This window comes from Physella acuta, unplaced genomic scaffold (assembly GCF_028476545.2).
Source record: "Physella acuta isolate Inbredline_101_S28 unplaced genomic scaffold, ASM2847654v3 ptg000204l, whole genome shotgun sequence".
Lineage (NCBI taxonomy): Eukaryota > Metazoa > Mollusca > Gastropoda > Physidae > Physella > Physella acuta.
In genome coordinates, this window is record NW_026731723.1 from 686,881 (window position 1) to 703,123 (window position 16,243).

The 16,243-nt window shown below is 39.8% G+C and overlaps 1 protein-coding gene across 2 annotated transcripts in view; it reads left to right on the forward strand.

The window, feature by feature from the left end:
* The first annotated feature begins 1,114 nt into the window (after nucleotides 1-1,114).
* LOC131937221 (prestin) overlaps nucleotides 1,115-16,243 on the forward strand; it is a 45,414-nt gene continuing 30,285 nt past the window's right edge. Inside the window, exon 1 of one of the 2 annotated variants that reach the window (XM_059294470.1) lies at nucleotides 1,115-1,417. In XM_059294470.1, the coding sequence (XP_059150453.1) occupies nucleotides 1,342-1,417 (76 nt within the window). In that variant the 5' untranslated portion in view covers nucleotides 1,115-1,341. Of the gene's footprint in view, nucleotides 1,418-14,697; nucleotides 15,770-16,243 lie in introns of those variants that run through there. The other variant, XM_059294471.1, reaches the window with a different exon arrangement.

Sequence of the window (16,243 nt, forward strand, 5' to 3'; positions counted from 1 at the left end):
CTTTGTCCAAACAGTTGTATCGAGAACCAGAATGTTCCAGATCTGTCCGTGGCCAATCGATGTGTGCGTAGCTCCCTGATGGGGCGTAGCTAGGGTTAATGATAATTATGTCTGCTAGTTTGTCGCGTCAACTTTCTGTTTGGTGTTATATAATGGTAAAACATGACTTCTCCCCTACTGTTTTACTGGCTATATAGAAATAGGTATATATATATATATATATATATATATATATATATAGCATTAGAATGCCAACCAGTAGCGTCAGAGAGAATATCCACAGGACATCCATAAATTAGAAGATATCCACAAAATAACGAGAGGACACAAATAGAGGACATCCATCCATAAATTACCCACATATCACCCACAAACTACCCATAGGACACAGTAACACCCGTCCACCAGAGCCTCTCCTATACGCCACTATCCACACCATTATCCACAGCCACTATCCACCGCCTCTATCCACCGCCTCTATCCACCGCCTCTATCCACCGCCACTATCCACCGCCACTATCCACCGCCTCTATCCACCGCCACTATCCACCGCCTCTATCCACAGCCACTATCCACCGCCACTATCCACCGCCTCTATCCACCGCCACTATCCACCGCCTCTATCCACAGCCACTATCCACCGCCACTATCCACCGCCACTATCCACCGCCTCTATCCACAGCCACTATCCACCGCCACTATCCACCGCCTCTATCCACCGCCTCTATCCACCGCCTCTATCCACCGCCACTATCCACCGCCTCTATCCACCGCCACTCTCCACCGCCTCTATCCACCGCCACTCTCCACCGCCTCTATCCACCGCCACTCTCCACCGCCTCTATCCACCGCCACTATCCACCGCCTCTATCCACAGCCACTATCCACCGCCTCTATCCACCGCCTCTATCCACCGCCACTATCCACCGCCTCTATCCACCGCCTCTATCCACCGCCACTATCCACCGCCTCTATCCACCGCCACTATCCGCCTTAGAAACTGGAGCGTAACGGTCTATGCTTCAAATTAATTTTATTCAAGAAACACCCCCCTCCCCCCCACTCAGATATAAATAGAGGTAACTTTCTCGCCGTTGTAAGTTGTGGCTAGGACTGGTGCATAACGGCCCATCAACCATTCTAAGGACGTTTTAAACTACTGAACTAGTGCCTGACTAGAGCAGAGTGTCTGATATTTCTGGAACCTGACACACGGCGCTGTAAGGGTACACAAAGGTCGGTGACTGTGTACTGGAGGGGTTGTACGTACAGGCGGGGGTTGTACACACAGGCGGGGGTTGGTGCTGGCGGCCCGGCTAGTGGCGCCCCCGTGCTGTCACCATGCACGCCCCGCCACCCAAGTCGCGCCCCTGTGTTCAAGTCAAGCGAGGAGGGAAGGTGATTTTCTCGTCCATCTGTAAGTTGTCCAACTTTTCTTGTCAATGTCCAACTTTTCTTGTCAATGTCAAGATTTTGTCGTCAATGTCCATCTGTAAGTTGTCCAACTTATAACAGCAAAAAACCTGTTTTTTTTTAATGAAACCAGTCTATATCCGTATTCTAGCTACACAGTAACCCTTACTTTTGTCAGCACTAACACACTTGTTTCCCTTGACTTAACTCTGGGCCTTGATTGAAACTAACATCCATTAACCGCGTGCAGTAGCACCAAACATCTTATCTCAGTTATCTGCAGCAAATACGCCTATAGCCTACACAGTAGGGCAGTTGTCTTTGTTGGAAATTGATGTTTATCTTTTAATAACCGCAAAAATAAATTGTCACTGTAAAGCGGAGTTTCTTCCGCTATTGCAGGATTCCATTGATCCTCTGATATATATATATATATATATATATATATATATATATATATATATATATATATATATATATATATATATATATATATATACTAGGCATGCTGCCCAGCTTTGCTTAGGCTTTCGAAAACATTGAGAATTTGAATGCTTAATTAATTCGCCCGAGGGTCGGTCTACGACCTCAGGAGTTATGAAGAGGTTCCTCCGTGGACATTTTTTTTCGATTTATAGCTCATATAAGGCGCCGGTCAGTCGAGGTCAGTTTTTACCCCATCATCGTAGACTTTTCGGCCAACCGGCCCCCGTGTTCTGTCGCCCCAAGGCAAGATCCTGCCAAATTTGAAGCGCCTGCGGCGCCGGGAAGTGCCCTATCGGGCACCCGACAACTTTGCTTTATATATTATAGAGATTAGCAAATTGCATAGATAAACAAAGATTTCAATAAAGTAATTAAGGCCTGAAATACTTTAGTATAGAAATGTATTATTTGAATAGATGAATCTAGAATATCTAGATCTAGAATCCAAATAAATAAAATAAATTTTATGAGTTTAGGCCGGAAAAATTGTATTGTATACATTTCATAGTGTACGTAGATCTAAATCAAATTTGAATGAAATAGTTCATTTCTTTTTATTCTAAACACGGCAGATGACGTCATTAGTTAATGTATAAGCAATAGTGACGTCACAATTTCATGCGTTCTTTTTCACATATATTAATGCTTTTCCGGTTGCATAAATAATACTGTTTCTCTACATTCGAATACGCCTTTAATTTTTATTTTTCTTCTTTAACTAAAATTGTGGTTATACATTTAAAACATCTAGCATATTATTTTCAACAAAAGTCCGTATAAAGTTCTCCATATATCGCTGCCGTTTCTGGCGTGATGTCCGGCGAAAATATTTTGCGGACAGACAGAGAGAGAGAGAGAGAGAAGTGCGCACATGGGGAATTATATATTAGGATATATATATATATATATATATATATATATATATATATATATATATATATATATATATATATATATATATATATATATATATATATATATATATATATATATATATATCATGAACATGAACATGTATCGATATAGGTAAACAGTACTACACGTGATTGCTTCCTCTTTTGGAGCGAATGAAAATGACATTCGTGAGAACAATGCATTCTTGGAGTATAGAGTGCCCCCTGTTCCGAGGCGGAGTTCTGTGTGATTATGGGTGGGGTGGGGGAGGGGCATCTAAACATCTTGGGTTCAGGGAAACATCCACACAAACTCTCTTAATCAGTTGTACTTTTGTGGGGTTGTAAACTTTCAGTCAATAGGTAGCTAATTAACAGGTAGCTAATCAATAGGTGGCTTAGACTTGACACATCAAAGGTTGATGACCGCCACAAAATGTTCTCCAGTCACGTGATGGGTCACCTTTATCTTAGACTTATGGCTACATCTGTGGCTACATCTGTACCAATACCTTGTGGCTACATCTGTACCAATACCTTGTGGCTACATCTGTACCAATACCTTGTGGCTACATCTGTACCAATACCTTGTGGCTACATCTGTACCAGTACCTTGTGGCTACATCTGTACCAGTACCTTGTGGCTACATCTGTACCAGTACCTTGTGGCTACATCTGTACCAATACCTTGTGGCTACATCTGTACCAGTACCTTGTGGCTACATCTGTGGCTACATCTGTACCAGTACCTTGTGGCTACATCTGTACCAGTACCTTGTGGCTACATCTGTGGCTACATCTGTACCAGTACCTTGTGGCTACATCTGTGGCTACATCTGTACCAGTACCTTGTGGCTACATCTGTGGCTACATCTGTACCAGTACCTTGTGGCTACATCTGTGGCTACATCTGTACCAATACCTTGTGGCTACATCTGTACCAGTACCTTGTGGCTACATCTGTACCAGTACCTTGTGGCTACATCTGTGGCTACATCTGTACCAGTACCTTGTGGCTACATCTGTACCAATACCTTGTGGCTACATCTGTACCAGTACCTTGTGGCTACATCTGTACCAGTACCTTGTGGCTACATCTGTGGCTACATCTGTACCAGTACCTTGTGGCTACATCTGTACCAGTACCTTGTGGCTACATCTGTACCAATACCTTGTGGCTACATCTGTACCAGTACCTTGTGGCTACATCTGTACCAATACCTTGTGGCTACATCTGTACCAGTACCTTGTGGCTACATCTGTACCAGTACCTTGTGGCTACATCTGTACCAATACCTTGTGGCTACATCTGTACCAGTACCTTGTGGCTACATCTGTACCAATACCTTGTGGCTACATCTGTACCAATACCTTGTGGCTACATCTGTACCAATACCTTGTGGCTACATCTGTGGCTACATCTGTACCAGTACCTTGTGGCTACATCTGTACCAATACCTTGTGGCTACATCTGTACCAATACCTTGTGGCTACATCTGTGGCTACATCTGTACCAGTACCTTGTGGCTACATCTGTACCAATACCTTGTGGCTACATCTGTGCCAGTACCTTGTGGCTACATCTATGCCAGTACCTTGTGGCTACATCTATGCCAGTACCTTGTGGCTACATCTGTGGCTACATCTGTACCAGTACCTTGTGGCTACATCTGTACCAATACCTTGTGGCTACATCTGTACCAGTACCTTGTGGCTACATCTGTACCAGTACCTTGTGGCTACATCTGTACCAATACCTTGTGGCTACATCTGTACCAATACCTTGTGGCTACATCTGTACCAATACCTTGTGGCTACATCTGTACCAATTCCTTGTGGCTACATCTGTACCAGTACCTTGTGGCTACATCTGTACCAATACCTTGTGGCTACATCTGTACCAATACCTTGTGGCTACATCTGTACCAGTACCTTGTGGCTACATCTGTACCAATACCTTGTGGCTACATCTGTACCAATACCTTGTGGCTACATCTGTACCAGTACCTTGTGGCTACATCTGTACCAGTACCTTGTGGCTACATCTGTACCAGTACCTTGTGGCTACATCTGTACCAGTACCTTGTGGCTACATCTGTACCAGTACCTTGTGGCTACATCTGTACCAGTACCTTGTGGCTACATCTGTACCAGTACCTTGTGGCTACATCTGTACCAGTACCTTGTGGCTACATCTGTACCAGTACCTTGTGGCTACATCTGTACCAATACCTTGTGGCTACATCTGTACCAGTACCTTGTGGCTACATCTGTACCAGTACCTTGTGGCTACATCTGTACCAGTACCTTGTGGCTACATTTGTACCAATACCTTGTGGCTACATCTGTACCAGTACCTTGTGGCTACATCTGTACCAATACCTTGTGGCTACATATGTACCAGTACCTTGTGGCTACATCTGTACCAGTACCTTGTGGCTACATCTGTACCAGTACCTTGTGGCTACATCTGTACCAATACCTTGTGGCTACATCTGTACCAGTACCTTGTGGCTACATCTGTACCAGTACCTTGTGGCTACATCTGTACCAATACCTTGTGGCTACATCTGTACCAGTACCTTGTGGCTACATCTGTACCAGTACCTTGTGGCTACATCTGTACCAGTACCTTGTGGCTACATCTGTACCAGTACCTTGTGGCTACATCTGTACCAGTACCTTGTGGCTACATCTGTGGCTACATCTGTACCAGTACCTTGTGGCTACATCTGTACCAATACCTTGTGGCTACATCTGTACCAATACCTTGTGGCTACATCTGTACCAGTACCTTGTGGCTACATCTGTACCAGTACCTTGTGGCTACATCTGTACCAGTACCTTGTGGCTACATCTGTACCAGTACCTTGTGGCTACATCTGTACCAGTACCTTGTGGCTACATCTGTACCAGTACCTTGTGGCTACATCTGTACCAATACCTTGTGGCTACATCTGTACCAGTACCTTGTGGCTACATCTGTACCAGTACCTTGTGGCTACATCTGTACCAGTACCTTGTGGCTACATCTGTACCAGTACCGTGTGGCTACATCTGTACCAGTACCTTGTGGCTACATCTGTACCAATACCTTGTGGCTACATCTGTGGCTACATCTGTACCAATACCTTGTGGCTACATCTGTACCAGTACCTTGTGGCTACATCTGTACCAATACCTTGTGGCTACATCTGTGGCTACATCTGTACCAATACCTTGTGGCTACATCTGTGGCTACATCTATGCCATTATCCTGTTTTATCACGTGTGTTGACTGGGTCCTTCTACGGTAAACAACGATACGTGATCAGGGTACATTGGGCTTTCAACGCTAACTGCTGTCAGGACATATCCTATAAAACTACGACTCCCATTTCTATGTCCCGTGTGTGGGGCCGCTGACCAAAACATCCCAAACTGGGTGGGTTGTGGTCAACACATGAGCTCTAAACAAGTCTGTGATGGCCAGACAAGCCTGTGATGGCCAAACAAGCCTGTGATGGCCAGCGAGTTCTAAACAAGCCTGTGATGGCCAAACAAGCCTGTGATGGCCAGCGAGTTCTAAACAAGCCTGTGATGGCCAGACAAGCCTGTGATGGCCAGCGAGTTCTAAACAAGCCTGTGATGGCCAGACAAGCCTGTGATGGCCAAACAAGCCTTTGATGGCCAAACAAGCCTTTGATGGCCAAACAAGCCTTTGATGGCCAAACAACAGCGACCTCTAAACAAGCATGTGATGGCCAGACAAGCCTGTGATGGCCAAACAAGCCTTTGATGGCCAAACAAGCCTTTGATGGCCAAACAAGCCTTTGATGGCCAGACAAACCTGTGATGGCCAAACAAGCCTATGATGGCCAAACAACAGCGACCTCTAAACAAGCATGTGATGGCCAGACAAGCCTGTGATGGCCAGACAAGCCTTTGATGGCCAAACAAGTCTGTGATGGCCAAACAACAGCGACCTCTAAACAAAACTGTGATGGCCAGACACGCCTGTGATGGCCAGACAAAACTGTGATGGCCAGACAAGCCTGTGATGGCCAGACAAGCCTGTGATGGCCAGACAAGCCTGTGATGGCCAGACAAGCCTGTGATGGCCAGACAAAACTGTGATGGCCAGACAAGCCTTTGATGGCCAGACAAGCCTGTGATGGCCAGACAAGCCTTTGATGGCCAGACAAACCTGTGATGGCCAGACAAGCCTGTGATGGCCAGACAAGCCTTTGATGGCCAAACAACAGCGACCTCTAAACAGGCATGTGATGGCCAGACAAACAACACAGTACGTCAGGTGAAAACCAGTATTGATCCACCCACCCCATTAGGAGAAATTTCTTCCTCCACTTATCAAGACATGAGTTAACCACGAATGATTGGTGTTGGTTCTGTGTGTTTGTGTAGGCTGAAAAATTGTTACCGCCCCCCCCCCCTGAGCGAAATGAAATTTATATCATTTATATAGAAAATATATACTTTTAACAGTGTCCGCCCCCCCCCCCCCCCCCAAAGTGCACCCCCCCCCCCCCCCGGAGAAAAAAGTCTGGAAGAAACACTGCCCTTGTCTGGTCTCTAATCATGCTGGGGTTTCTGTTATGAAACACTTTACATCTCACACGTTTTACTCTGTAAAAGCTTGGAGTGTGTGTATGGGGGGGGGGGTGGAATAAAAGGTTGTGCAGGTGGTCGTCAATGTTTTTCTTTTCCCATAGTCTGTATTAGTAATTACTAATGTAGAGCTTTTCAGAAATTGAAATAAATTATTATATAGATCTAGATCCAGCTTGGACGGCTATAGACTAGACTTTGATCTATAAATCATGATAGCTTATTACCAGAGGCGTATCCAGGTTTTCGTTGTAGGGGGAGCGAAAAGAGCAAAAAAAAAGGCGCCGAATTTTTAACACGTTCTATATACGTGTATTATATATATATATATATATATATATATATATATATATATATATATATATATATATATATATATATATATATATATATATATATATATATATATATATAATTACTAGCTGTATGTCATTACTTCGCTATGATGTAAAATAATTGAAAGTAGCACTCCGAAGAAATAAAAAAAAAAACACACAATGTAGGCCGACAAAACAAAAATAGTATCAATCTAAACAAAAATAAAACAAATATACACACACCACAACCAAAAACAATGAACGTAACACAATCTGTTTTGTAATTCTTGTTAAAAAAATTCTTACATAATAATTCCTGGGAAACTATTTAAGACAAGTGAAATAGGGGAAATAATCACTCTCTTAATATAAATATGTATATATCTACACATTTAATTATAAATGTCAAAACAAATAAATAATTACTTTAGAATATAATGAAATTGCTTAACACTATTCGTGTTTACAAAATGTTTTTGTCTATAATCAGAATTTAATATATCGTCAGCATAAATGCTAAAGTGTTACAGCATAATGAAAGTTTTTAAAATCAGAGTTGGTATAAAACCACGCTTTTCCAAATAACAGCTAAACATTCGAAATAGCAGCCTACATTTACTAAATATTGGTCTTTTAGTTCAGATCATATATTTTTAATTAACTACTGCTTCTTTGTGTTCTTTTAAGATCATTTTTTAACATAGTGATAGGTATGGGTTAGATCACTGTATTGCTCACACACCTTTTTACTGGTAATTGCAAAAACAATATTCACAAAGTTTTATGTTTAAAAAAGCTAATTTTCTGGCGGCATGGTACTTTGGTACACCATTACGCATTTACATATCAGTTCAGGGTGGGTTGGGGGGGGGGGGGGTGGGTGGGTTCAACTTCATTTACCACTGTCCGGTCACTTTAGGTCGATTATCCAACCCAGTTTATAACAAGGTGTGACATTAATGTCGCTCTACACAATTGTGGTGGTGAGGTGGGGGGGGGGGGGGGAAGATAACCAACTCAGAGTGAACATAGCGTCAGTTTTTAGATGACTATTCTAAACATACATATATATTACACAAATATATATTAAACAAATATATATTATAGAAATAGATTTAAATAAGTAGCAGTGGTATTATGACAATATTTTTTTTACAGAGGGGTCCATGGGGGAGGGGGTTGTAACTGTTTCATACAATTTGTAATCGTAATCACTATCGCCCAAACTGTAAGAATACTAATTTTCCCACCACTACGCAGTTTGCTCATAAATAAATTTAAATAGAGGTGCCACATCAGTTGTATTTGTTTCTGTATTGTAATTTTTTAAAAATTAATCACACGATTCAAACTGTATATATAACGTAATTATGTGTGAAGATTTATGTATAACATTTTCTAATTCAATTATTCTTAAGCAAATACATTATCAGTTGCTTAAAACTTAACACCCCTCTTGCCAAGTAGTACTACCCGTAGAGGTTTTTTAAACTTTGCAATGCATCGTAATGGTTATTTTAAGAATGGCAAACTGATGCAGCTGTTAATACGTGTTGTAAACGTAGAAACTACTAGACAGGTACAATAATGATTAATTGCTGCATGAAAAGAAATCTTGTGATTTACATAGATGTGCCGAACAAAAATAATTTTTAACAAATATCATTGTTTAAAACTTTGAGTTTAAAAAGTTTCCAAAAAGGCGCCACTTTGCTGAAAATGGCCAGAGGGGGAGCGGCAGCTCCCCCTGCTCCCCCCCCCCTGCGTACGCTACTGCTTATTATTGATCATGATCTTTGTAACCTTGGGAGGGGTGTACCACTTTTCTTTTTATCACTCTTGTGTTCTGGAAACCACAGAAAACTAAATAACAATTTTTTTACTCATCACGCACAAGAGTTAGAAGTTTACTTCTGCTTTTACTTCTAATCTATCGCTAGGGCCTCTACTTACTACTAAAGTATACGACGATGACTATAAATTAAATAACTATATATATATTTTTATATGCGGTTATATGCCCCTACTACAAGATCTAGTGTTACTAAATTATTAATCTAGATCTAGAATATATTTTATCGCTTTAATTTACCAAAGTTTAGTAAGTTTTGAGGTGACTTTTACGTCTTTTATCTTGTTAATAATTAATGTTTGCGGCAATGTTTGCCATTTGGCATTTAGGATAATTAATTATAGATACCAGTGTCCGATAATGGAATCTTCTGTAAAAAAGGGGTGTTGGGTTATTAGTAGTATTGTAATCTCGACTAATTTTATGGTTAGAAATTAGGGTTAGGCGTATGGTAGGACCAGTGTTGGGGTTAGGGTTAGGGACAGGGTTTGACTTTAGCCAACTCTGTGTGCATGGCATTTAGTTAAAAACCAGTTACCTAACACCCCTTTTTTTAAAGAAGATTCCATTATCGGACACCGTGTAAACATTTTCCCACTCTTGTCAAAACTTGAGAAAAATCCAAATCTGGAATATTGAATGTGCTATGTTCGTGTGTCAGTAAAGATTTTAATGGCAATGGGTAAAGTACAAAACTCACAATTGCAAGGTGGTTAAGTTAATAAGTTTGTATTGTTACAGGCAGGTATCTCCCATGCATGATACTATAAATAAAAGTTTATGAACTCACAATGACCCCCAAAACTGAGACCACCACAATTTCAAATAGGAATTGCCTAAGCTATGACGTATGCTGATAAATTAGTGTCAATGTGGACTCACGGTAAACCCTCAATGTGTAGGGATTTTTCTCCAGCTGACGATTACACTGACCATCACAGGCTATTTAATTGGAACTATCCTAATGCTTTTTTATGTTTTTTTACCTTTTCTAATTAAAACTTACATTCAAAAATTCATTTAAAAAAATAAGTAGATCTAGCTCTAATCCTGGTTTTTTCCTAACATAGCTCTAATCCTGGGTTTTTACTAACGTTTTTGTGAGTTTTGATTGTGTTTATAATAAAATACGCTCAACCAGAGGTGAACCAGAAGCGGCTAATAAAATACGCTAAATCTTTTTTTATGTTTTTAATTTAGGCCTAATCTTTTTTAGATAAAAATCTATAAGTTTTAGACTAGACTCTAGACAAACAAATGCAAATAGTAAAAGGGCCTAGGGCCTACATACTAGATCTGCATTGTTTGTAAAGTTATAGGCTAATGTTAGCAACAGTTATTTTTAAATGTTAATTAATAATTAGCCTAGGCATTATAACAATATTAACTAGCCTAATAGCCAAATTATTTTCTATTAGGCCTAATAACTATAAGTCGTTAGGCTAGTAAATAACTATTATTTAAGTTTTAGATAGGCTAAATAATGAAATTATTACCAGATAGGCCTATTCATTGCCATTTGTTGGCGCAAATCGCATTAGTATTTAGAGAAATGCTGTTCATTTTAATTAGTTAGTATTCTCATTTCTAAGTAACTAGTAAAATCTAAGTACTAATTTCTTCCTGTAAAGAAATTAGGGGGGGGGGGGGGGAGTGCACTGTGAATCTAAAGTCAGCTGCAATTCCCCAAATGTATTTATTTTTTGTGTCTTGATACTAAAAATATTTTTGTTAGTATTCCTTTTTGATCAACCCTGGCCCTAGCACTGATCCTGACCCTATCACTACCTTTACAAATTAATATTGATACAATATTGTAGTGCTCAACAAGTGTATTTAAAGAACCAGTAATTTTCCTTTGATAATCGCTCTGTTATTAAAATTTCTAACCTGTCTAAAGAATAGCCATTATTGGCTTAAACTTAAAATAACATAATTTATTTATTTTTTGGTTGCAAAAGTTGAAATTTCAAGCTGGATTTAAAAGAGCACCTGTATGAAGAGCGAAGAAAATGTATTCGTTTGAAGACAGTATATGTAACCCGAAAGAAAAAAATTCAAGATGAAGTTGTCAGTAGATATCAGGTTTAAATATTACATACTTATTTTTGCTGTTTGATTTTTATTTGAATTTCTTTTTGTTTTATGTAGTTTATTCTATAACACTCATATAGCTGGCAAGTGTTACATAGTTTAATGGAAAGAGATTTTGAGATAACTTTTTTGGTTACATAACTCAAGCTGACCGTGTGCTTTCAATTTTAATATATTTTTAAAATTTTAAGGTTTTTATTCCTTAATCATTGTAAAATATTTTTTCTGCTCCATTTTGGATGAAACATTGTTTTAAAATGTATGCCATTGGTCACCAAAATTAGCTGTGATCTTAAACTGGTGAAATTACTTAAAAGGCTGAAAGTAAAAAATAAGCAGCATATAAGTGGGGGTGGTGGAAATATCCCAATAGTATTAGTATAGAAGATCTTGTACCACGTCTTTTGAAGGTAGAGAAGATTTTTAAACATTTTGTCTTCAGTTGACAGACCTGTCTTTCTTTTTATAATGTATTTTGCATTATTCATTATTTCTGTTAATCTGGTTATCAGTAAATTCTGTTTGCATTCATTCAGTCATATTTTCTTTATTCAGATAGATGGTCAGTCATGTTTTCTTTAAGCAGATAAATGTTTGTGTATTGTATGCCTCTGCTGGAAACTGTAGAAAGATCTATTTCAATCATAGCATTTTCTAAATACCTTAGTTTAAAATTGCTGAACACATTGTGGGGTTTTTCTCTACCAGCTGTAAACTGTACATTCATTAGCTTAACTCCCATCTATTTTATAACCCTCCTTCATCATGAGAACCATAAGACATGTATGTTATAAAGTAGTTGCCATCAAAATCGAGAGACTTTCCGCTTTAGTCATTTCCTTAAAGGCCGTGTTTATGACTTGTCCATTGGACGGACATCTTGGCACAAATAAATCAAGCTAGAGTAAATATTTGAAGTTACTGCACCAGAAGACCCATGAAGTAATTGAAAGGCTAACTTCCAACAATTTATACTCCATTAATTTCATTGATCGGGAGAAGTCTGAAATACTTTGAGATCATGAACAAGCTGTGTTAGAGATATCCTTTGTAATGCAGTGATGTAGTTGTACTGTGTCATTTAGTATCAATGGCACCCAGCCACTGGCCAGTTACTTCTCTCTCATACCACACCTTTTCTCCTTAAGATGCTCGTCATTTTCCTCTATTACATCTGACATGTCAAGGCTAGTTATTGGTGACAAGTGTGGGGAGAACAGGTGTATAGTTGTGGACAAAGAGGTCATTAAACTTGTATAGGCTGTTATCCTCCAAGTCACTGGAGAATTTAACATTGCTGATGTATGGCTTCAATAACTGTCATCTTTTTCTGTACAGTTAACATTGCTGATGTATGGCTCCAATAACTGTCATCTTTTTCTGTACAGTTAACATTGCTGATGTATGGCTGCAATAACTGTCATCTTTTTCTGTACAGTTAACATTGCTGATGTATGGCTCCAATAACTGTCATCTTTTTCTGTACAGTTAACATTGCTGATGTATGGCTCCAATAACTGTCATCTTTTTCTGTACAGTTAACATTGCTGATGTATGGCTCCAATAACTGTCATCTTTTTCTGTACAGTTAACATTGCTGATGTATGGCTGCAATAACTGTCATCTTTTTCTGTACAGTTAACATTGCTGATGTATGGCTCCAATAACTGTCATCTTTTTCTGTACAGTTAACATTGCTGATGTATGGCTCCAATAACTGTCATCTTTTTCTGTACAGTTAACATTGCTGATGTATGGCTCCAATAACTGTCATCTTTTTCTGTACAGTTAACATTGCTGATGTATGGCTCCAATAACTGTCATCTTTTTCTGTACAGTTAACATTGCTGATGTATGGCTCCAATAACTGTCATCTTTTTCTGTACAGTTAACATTGCTGATATATGGCTCCAATAACTGTCATCTTTTTCTGTACAGTTAACATTGCTGATGTATGGCTCCAATAACTGTCATCTTTTTCTGTACAGTTAACATTGCTGATGTATGGCTCCAATAACTGTCATCTTTTTCTGTACAGTTAACATTGCTGATGTATGGCTCCAATAACTGTCATCTTTTTCTGTACAGTTAACATTGCTGATGTATGGCTCCAGTTACTGTCATCTTTTTCTGTACAGTTAACATTGCTGATGTATGGCTCCAATAACTGTCATCTTTTTCTGTACAGTTAACATTGCTGATGTATGGCTCCAATAACTGTCATCTTTTTCTGTACAGTTAACATTGCTGATGTATGGCTCCAATAACTGTCATCTTTTTCTGTACAGTTAACATTGCTGATGTATGGCTCCAATAACTGTCATCTTTTTCTGTACAGTTAACATTGCTGATGTATGGCTCCAATAACTGTCATCTTTTTCTGTACAGTTAACATTGCTGATGTATTGTATGGCTCCAGTTACTGTCAACTACTGGTAGAACATCTTTTTCTGTACAGTTAACATTGCTGTTTATGTTAAGTATGATAACCCCTGGCGCAGCACTTAATCTGTGACCAATATTTAACCTTTAAATCAGGGGTCTCCAAACTACGGCCCGCGGGCCAGATGCGGCCCGCGAGGTCCTCTCATCTGGCCCGCGGAGATCTTTTTGTCCACTGAAAAAACGTTTGTTGGTGATGGCTGAGGAACTTTGCCCAGAAAAATCAAAGACATGCCTGGAAAAAACTGGCCCCCGAACTGAAATTTGATAGTAAATGCGGCCCTCGGACTGAAAAGTTTGGAGACCCCTGCTTTAAATTAATGAAGATTTAGGAGCTAAACTGTCAAGTAGTGGTGCGAATATGATAACCCCTGGCCCAGCACTTAATCTGTGACCAAGATTTAACTTTAAATTGGTGCACAATTATAATGTTTTGAATACATTGGGGCCTAATACAATTAAAACAGTGACCCACACTTCCTTTTTTTTGGTTATTTAATTATTAGTGGTTCATTATTATATATTTAAAGAAAATAGGCCTAATAATTTTAATAAGAATTGTTTTTTTCTGAACAGAAATTTCATTACAATTAACCTGTTGTTTTAATGCCAAAAATAAACAAAACCTCAACTTAAAATAATAATTTAAAGGGTTACTTCGTTAATTCTCCATCTTCATATAAGTCCGTCCCCTCCCCCTCCAATAAAGGTTGTGATATTCTCTATGGACGAGCCCTTGAGGCAATGAGTTCCCTCTCAGCCTTAATGACAGTTGAACCTACCCTAGACGTGCTTGCACTCTTATCTAATGACAATAACATCTTGCTGATCTAGCCAAACTTTTTATGTTTATCACCGCCGCCCCAGCATTGCATCACTGCGACAGGTAGAAAGTAGGGCCCGTTGGACCACCGCGTTGGTTGACTAGTGCTGACCTTAACCTTGCTCCTATCTCCAAATACGTGAGTCTGTGAACACTTGTCCCGACTACACCAGTCACACGAGTGTTGTCGCTCCTCTGGTCTATGTGTTGTTGGCGCTTGTTTACACCGGGTTTCTGGTCTGTCTTAATGACTCAAGTACCCGCTGCTGATCTTCGTGTCTTATTTGTCACATTCAGTGCTGTGTGGAAACTTTCATACCTCGAAGAAAAACAATCGAGTTGCAATACTATTACTGTGATTTAAAAAAAAAATTGTTTACGCGTTAGGTGGTTTTTAGATTTGGCCGACAAGTAGGTCTACACTGTGAGTACTGTTAGAAATATTCGAGCTAGATATTGTTTTAAAGATAGGGTGTTACTTCGGTACAGTGGAAAGTGCTGGTCCTTCTCTCGGCGCTACATTAGCACGTGGTTGTTATTCCCGTAGTGTTACAGTTTGAGTCCAATGTTTGCATCATTCCCTGGTGCTACACTGTCGCACCGCGCCTAGCTATTGGTCTAATCAATTCATTGTCAAACGTACTGGCCTTCTGATAGACAACGATCGTAGTGATTGGCTGACGGACCAGATTTATCAGTGAGAAAAACATGTTTGCTAGTCTGAGACTTGTGTTCTGTACACGGAGCACGTGATGAACGCTAGCCTGACCGGTACACTTTCAAGTTCTGGGATACTGTACATCCATGGAGCCAGACTTCAATCCGACAATGTTAGAGGAGGGTAAGTTTCTTTCACGTGTTTATTTACATTAGGTAACATTGAGCGATATGCCAACAGTGCCATTGTTTAAAAAAATGATATAGATCTACCTATTTTTAAAAGGCCATCAAAATAACTTAAAATGTTTATCATGGGGGGGGGTGTGGAAGCAGGGGGGTACATGATATTTAGCCTCTGGGTTACAAATGTTATCTCTTACCTGTACTTTGGATAATACCGTTTAGTTTACCTGTATAGCGGGTACCTTGAACTCTGCATCTGACCTCTATCACAGGTCACCCATATTTCTAAACCCCAACTGCACGGCAAGCAATCCATACGTCCTTCCCGCCGTCACAAGAGCTAATTAGCCGGCCTATAAATAGCCTGACAATGTTACTTGTTGTTCTCACTTGTGAGTTGTGATATGGATTTCCTGGATCAATGAATCCACGTCTCGTGCTAGCTGCCGTTTGTGTCGTGATATCTTATTCA